Source organism: Triplophysa dalaica, chromosome 15 (assembly GCF_015846415.1).
Source record: "Triplophysa dalaica isolate WHDGS20190420 chromosome 15, ASM1584641v1, whole genome shotgun sequence".
NCBI lineage: Eukaryota > Metazoa > Chordata > Actinopteri > Cypriniformes > Nemacheilidae > Triplophysa > Triplophysa dalaica.
Window position 1 is genome coordinate 13,032,680 of NC_079556.1, and position 7,373 is coordinate 13,040,052.

The 7,373-nt window shown below is 36.7% G+C and overlaps 1 protein-coding gene across 3 annotated transcripts; it reads right to left on the reverse strand.

Annotated features, from left to right (window-relative positions):
- Nucleotides 1-697: 697 nt before the first annotated feature.
- colec11 (collectin sub-family member 11) lies at nt 698-7,086 on the reverse strand. 3 transcript variants are annotated; one of them, XM_056767882.1, is made up of 7 exons: nt 6,943-7,086; nt 6,199-6,329; nt 5,981-6,052; nt 2,840-2,911; nt 2,701-2,754; nt 2,477-2,572; nt 698-2,163 (listed from the first exon to the last, which is right to left on the reverse strand). In XM_056767882.1, the coding sequence occupies exons 2-7, from the start codon at nt 6,326-6,328 to the stop codon at nt 1,772-1,774; spliced, it is 816 nt and encodes a 271-aa protein (XP_056623860.1). In that variant the 5' UTR covers nt 6,329; nt 6,943-7,086; the 3' UTR covers nt 698-1,771. The 3 variants fall into 3 exon arrangements, with proteins under 3 accessions (XP_056623860.1, XP_056623859.1, XP_056623858.1); XM_056767881.1 differs by having other exon boundaries at nt 698-2,181; XM_056767880.1 differs by having other exon boundaries at nt 698-2,196.
- Between the last annotated feature and the right edge of the window lie 287 nt (nt 7,087-7,373).

A 7,373-nucleotide genomic window follows, 5' to 3' on the forward strand; every position in this document is an offset into this window, starting at 1 on the left:
AGGCCTACAGATTGCCACTTTGTCACAAATAAATCTGATGGTCTGCTTGCTGATGTATTTTTCATGCATTAGCAAATTCAGGACGGTTTGACCTTCCGTAACAGCAAAGAAAGGAGCCCATATACAGTTTGTAGAGCCATCCGTGTGCACTAGAGGGCGCCAATGTACAACGTAAAAGCTTCTATAGGTCTAATATTAATTCGTTTTACTTATGAAAGACCCTGAAAAAAGCAGTAATGCCTTAATCGACAAAGAATGCGGTACTTTTTTTCATGATACGTAGATGTAGCATGATTCATCATTTATTGTATATTTATTTAAAAAACAATATATATATATACATTACATTGAAGTAATTTGCAATGGTATTCATAATCAGAATTGTAAAAACTCTGAGATGTCAGTCAACCTGTATGATTAATAATGGTGCTACAAATATAATAGAAAGAGTGCATCTGGTAAGTTTACTTGACTTTATCCAATATAAACTGTATACATCTATATTGGGTGTTGTGGTCACAATTTTAATCACCTTTATAGCCCCTCAATTAAAATGAGCTCATAACAACTGCTTCTAATTTACACAAGAATGAGAGACAAATTTAAGCATCACCCTAAAACATGCAAAATAGATTTAGATTGCAGCTTTCATAAAAATTCCTCTTTCTTGAAGGAGTTTGATTAACCAAACATAAAAATTCTTTCATCGTTTATTTCACATCATAATGTTTTAATCCCAAATGAGTAGTCTTGTATAATATGTTTATTTCTTAATACAGTGGGTCTGCATGGAGCCTAAGGCTGCCAATTCTGTCTTATATAAAGAATGAAGTCTGTTGAGTGACAACTGCAAAACCACCTGTAGAGGTCAGACTGTGAGGTACTTTAACTGCCTGACTATTTCCACATGGTACTGAACAGGACAGCCAGTTGGAAAAATACTGTTTAGGCAGACAACTACAGTATACCTGCATCACTCAGTATCCAAGACAGACCTAAAAACAAACTTCAGTATTATCCTTAATTTAATTATTTAATTTAATTATTATCCTTAAAATTTGAATTTTTTCTCATAAATATATTTCTTTTTAAACGAAAAACGAAATGACTTATTGAAAATGCTTTAATGAACATGACATGTATTTCACATACTATTGAAATATGTCATATTTACAGTCATTGAGAGTCACGCAGCTGGGCAGCAAAATATGAGATTCTGAACTGTATGGTCATCTGACTTAGTACTGTTCCACTTATTATTTGTATGTAAAAAAAATCAATAGGGTTGTGATTGATGGTTTTTCCACATAAATGCAAGTTATGTCTCCTTAAATCACAGTGACATGAATGACAATTTAAAACACATGCCAGAACATGAAACTCTAATGAAAGCTTTGCTTTGGTTTATTTGATGCGTGGACATTTACATTCTCACCTACTCGTGTGTGGACATGCTCGTTCTTTCGACTCTACAGCAGTTAAACTTGCGCTCCTGTCTGAGGGTACACGCTGTGATCAGACTTATCTTCCTTTATAATAACTGAAGTGGCCAAGATATCCATTAATTGTGTATGATTTAAATAAGTATGCAACTGGGGTGGCAAAGCTCATTTTAGGGTGGCAGCTTTCATGGCACTGCACGCAAGAATGAAAGTCAAACGTATTTCGTAGAATTTTGCATGAACAATGACATGATTGTTTAGGACGAGTAAATGATGACAGGATTTTTTAGGGGACCTGTTGCTTTGATTATGTGGTTTGTTAGTGAAGCTCATACAGTGTCCTTGTCGAACTCACACACAAAGTACATGGTGAGGTGACAAGCCACGTCAACCCACTCGCCCGATGAAACCATCTCAACACAGTCCTCATCATCATAAGCGTTGTTAGGCTCCCCCTCCCTCCACCTGCTGAAAGTTGTCATGGGCGATCGCTCCACGTACACGAAGTGGCCTTCTCGCTCCAGGTCGTTCATGCCGATATATGTTCTGCTAAGGCCAGCGTCGGTGATGTAACCGGCAATGGCTCTGTTGGAAGCTGCATCCTTGGGCATGGCCAGGTGTCCGCCGCGCCCCTGACAAAACAACTCAGCCTCCCTGTAGCGTTTCTCTTCTTTCACCAGCAGATAGACCTTGCTGTCTGTCTCTTTGATGCCAGCGACAGCTGCGGGGGAGGGCAGTGCTGAAAAATGAGGATCTGAATTTCTATAATCACACCGCAGCACCCAGCGTTCACACAAGTGCATTCTGACAGTTACACAAAAGAGTTACGGGGTAATTGCTAAATTCTTTTGTCTACATGCGTTCATCTTGCACATTAAAATAACAACTGTATGAATTAACTTGACAGGTGCAATGTATTTGGATCAGGACTGCCCTTGTGGATCCAATCCATTGTTTCAATATCCTTACAAACAGCAGTGAAGAGTGCACACAGTCAATTCTTTCGCGTGCCATCATTTATTTTCAGGACATACCATTTTTAATGAACTTCAGCTCGTTGGTTAATTGTGCCACTTGAATGTCTATTTCGCCGATCATTTTCCGTAAGGGTGCGCACTCGCAGGGGACACCTGGTGAGACAAATTAAATATGAGACCATTCACACGGTCAGTCCAAGCGTAACACCAATTCCTAATGAGTTCAATCCAATCATCTAATAATATGTTTCATCTGAAATCTATTTCAGCGATGGCTATACCTGGCTCCCCGTTTAGTCCCTTTGGTCCTGAATCTCCCATATCGCCTTTCAATCCTGGAATATACAGAGAATCACACAGTAATAGTAAAAAATTGGACAAGACAGTCGAATTGCAATAGCAATTTGATTTCAAAGTTACCTTTGAATCCAGGTGGACCCATCTTCCCATAACGCCCCATGCCACCTTTGTGACCTTTGAGTCCAGGGGGACCTAAATGATATTTTTGAAGCTTAATATATACAGTATAAGAGGCATTAACAATAGATATTTACTCTTTTGTTTATCAGTTTGTGTATTTGAGAAGAAGCATTGAACAAGTGTTTCTCAACTCAAGCCCTCAGCCCCCCTCCAGAATATTTAGAGACATCTAAAATATTCTGGCATGGGGGGTCCCGAACAATAAAAGCCATTATTAGTCAATGATGTCTTAGATGACCATAAACGGGAGGATGGAATTTCACTTCTTTAAATTGAGTAAATGAGTAGAAAAACTGTTTGAGCATAAACAACATCTGGTTGACTACAATGAACAGCTCGTTAGGACTACAACTAACTTTTTGCTGGGTTAGTGACATCATGAACCACAAAATTGACATTGACCCTGCCCTCTGGAACACGGATTGGATCATCTCGACACACACTCGTAGCTGTAGACCAATCACAAAAGACTGGCTCAGCTTGACCAATCGGAAGGTTTTGGAAGGAGGGACTTCAAAGAACCAGGACCTGGTTGCATAAAGCACCGTAAGTGTGATTTTCCCTTAAGTGTGGCCTTAAATACACCTTAAGTTTTACTTAATTTATTCTCCTATTGTCTTTGGTAAAGGGAAATCAATCCTTAAGTGTCACACTTAGGTGAAAATCTTAAGGTGCTATATGCAACTAGGCCCAAGAACTCAACAGCCTGTTTTCTGAGAATCGAGATGACGGTGTAAAACGCAGGTGAACAATGAAATATGCAAAGGATTTTTTGAAAATCGAAACATGAACACCTGTTCTTAGCACATCATAAACATTATAAAGACTTTTCAAAAAAGGATCCCTTTAATCATTCTAGAAACAAGATAAGATACATTTGACAGCCTGCCCGTTGCTTTTCTAAGAAGAAATGATTGGTCACTATACTAAAGGTTAAACATTTATTTTATTGTGACTCAAGTTCTCTTGCATAACGCATAAGCCTATCCATTATCTATCCTACTCGTCTTACGTAGGGTTGCTGGAGCCTGTCCAACTTGGGCTGAAAGGAAAAGCACTCTGGACAGGTGGCCAGCCTATAGGCACTTTTACAATGTTTTACTGTTCTTCCTTACTTTACTGGATCTCAAAATAAGATCTTTCCATACATTGAATCTTTTAATTTGGTATGGCATGCGTATTTGTGTATAGGATTGGGAGGGTTACTTAAAAATGTATTCCGATGCAGTTAAAAATTACTTAATACATTTTTTTATTTGTTATGGAATCCAAGTATCACAATGTAAAAGTAATACTGTATATTCGATTGCTTTTGTATTACTTTAGGGTCACACATGTAAATAAAACAGAAAAGGAACATGATTTAAAAGTTATTTTCATTTACACAGAAGCAAAGCAGCATCAGAATTGACTTGAGGTTGCTCAAAGAAGAATATACATTAAAAAATAGGAATTTATTAGAGAGGGCTGCAAGATTAAAATTTAGTAATTATTGTTGATTATTGACTTTGATATTGTAAGCATGATTATTAACGTCAGTTAACACAATAAAAGGCTATGTAGATAAAACAAGTTGTGAAGCATTTAGAAATGTTTTTTAGTTGCTGTTGCTGTTTTAGACATTAGAAATGTTAATTGTATATAGAAAACACCTTACACTTCCACATTATAAAACAATTACATTAGTTTTAAAATCGTAATTTTAAAAATTGTTATCCTGATATTAATCAAATTTTTACGAATTGTAATTGTAATCTGATCATTTAGTTTTTCATGTAACTGTAACGGTTTACAGTTACCAAATATTTGAATACTGACTACTGTAATCCCGTTACATGTAATCAGTTACTCCCCAACCCTGTGTATACTGTAGGTAATATACAACTGAACAGAGGGTGGTAATTGATTTATTAACTTGTAAATGCATGAATAGACGCTATTTATGTTGAATGTATTTTTATATAGCTAATTTAATTCCTTTAATTATTTTTTGTAATTAATTACTTTTTAACAATATACCGAATGTTGTTGTTGTTGTAATTGTTTGGACTAATGCGGGAGTGGCATTGCTCAATTTTTTATTTAAATTTTTTATGTTAGAATATGGGGTGTATTTATGCAGATAACTATTTGCTGTATGGTATTTTATAAATGACTGACATTTAAATTATAATGATTATTGATAGAATTGTATTGAAATTTATATTTTTCTTGTGTTTTCTGCCTTGTCTTCTGTTGCTGCTGTAACACTTTTGGGGATTAATAAAAGAAGTCTAAGTCTTGATTTGAATATGGTCTTCCGAAACCATGTGACAGCTTAATGTAAGGAACAGACCAAATTCAAACTTTACACTTTTCATGAATATAGTGAAAATTATGCTTATGAAATACTACAAGCAAAATTCAATTTCAGTTTATAGTATTCTATAATATTATTTTATAGTATCTCACAAATTATAATTTCTTGCTTACATGCTACACTTCTATACAACATTATATAAAAATAAGGCCAAATAACAAGGATGATTTACATCTACTGCATGATAATCCTTTGAACAGATGTTACTTTTCGCTTATTAAGTCTGACATCACTCACCACCATTTTCAGGTCCAACCACTCTATCAGACGGCATGGCCATTTCATGGTTTGCGGTAAAATTGTCAAATAACCTAACCTTTATCTCCATGACAAAATACCAGACAGCCCGCTGATCATTTCTATAATTTATTAAAACATGTATGTGGGAGATTACGTGAGACTGTAGTGTACATGGTGAGTTAATTCAATTTTGCAAAAATGTCTGATATTAATAAATAAAATACCCTCCATATACAAGTGGAGACTTGGACCTGGAAACAGTATTTCTTACATTACGACCTAACAAGCAGATAGACTGCTATAATTGAACAAGATGCAAATCATTTATGGAACATGAGGTATCTGTACTGTATGTATCAAGTTCGCAAAAAACAAGATGCAGGACAACATGTCAGTGCATAGGTGGATCATGTAAGTGCACAGTAATTAAAAAGCACCACGATAAATGTAAATGAAGCTCATAAAACAGGGTTTAGTGTTACCTGTCTCTCCAGGTGGCCCAAGTCTCCCGGGTCTGCCAGGTGTTCCTTTATCCCCCTTCTCTCCAGGTTCACCTTTATAATTACAAGACAACTATAAATTCAGTTATACAGAAACACGAGAGACTATGGGAATAGAATCAATCTCATAAATATTCTCTATGAGTCAACCTTCAATAGTTAAATACTAAATGCAACATAAAGTGCCTTCAGCGTAGTACCTTTGAGTCCAGGAACAAGGATCTGGACAGAGCATGGTTCTTCTGGTATGTGCTGACCGTAAACTGACCTCATTAGAGTCAGGCTTAACCAATTGACCAACATGCAAGCCAGCAGCTTCTCTCCGACCATGCTGAAAACACATAGGATGGCTATTGGTACAATATGAATTGTGGTAAAAACTGCAGATCCCCACACAGCGAAGATGTTTGTCGAGAAACATATGCCAACCCTCATAAATTTCAATGGCTTGTTGATTGGACCGTGTTTTATAAATAATCGTTGAAATCATTCATGCTCTGCCAATCACTATAAGTGCTAACAGAATCATTTCATACTATTTGTAGGAAATTGTCTTTGTTTATAGTGTGTGTTATGACACATAGAACATGAAATCATATTTTCTCAATAACCGAATAACAAACTAGATCTCCACAGTAAGTGGAAAAGTAAATGTAGCAGTTGAAAGCAGTTCTGCCATGCAAGCGCAAACAAGCAGTACCATTGTCATACCAACAACACCCACAATGTTTCTCGGGAAGAAAAACATTTACAAAGCAAACACATAAAACACCACAACTGCCTCCTTCCCACACTATCCCCATTGTCCACCTTCATTTCAAAGCTGATACGAGATAGTAAACATGCACACCATAAGGTCTCCCATAGCTGCTAACTATCACTTCTGAAGTGTTTAGCTGTCATCTATGCCACCTGCAGTATGACTCTAGTGCTCACAGACTTACCTTGGATGAATTTCAAAGCCCGCTAAATAACAAGCAGAAAACCCAGCGTGTACATGGATCCGAGTGAGTTAATGAATGCCTGCTCACTGGTGGTCTCTGAAATTCTTCATCTCACAGACCCTTCAAGAAACAGGCCTGACAGTGAGCAAGCACGTATAAACACAAAGATAAGAGCGGCTCTGCTGTACTCCTCTCTGATAAATCCATGGGAAAGCGTTTAGGTTGTAATAGGACTGCTTTAAACACATACCACGCAACTCAAATTAAGATTCACAAAATTCCATTGAAGGGATAGGTTAGCCAAAACTGAAAAGTCTTTCATCATTTATTCATCCTCGTGTCACTCCAAACTTGTATCACTTTCTTTCTTCTCCAAACGGCAAAAGAAAATATTTTGAGGAATGTTGGTGAATAAATTACATTGGTCTCCG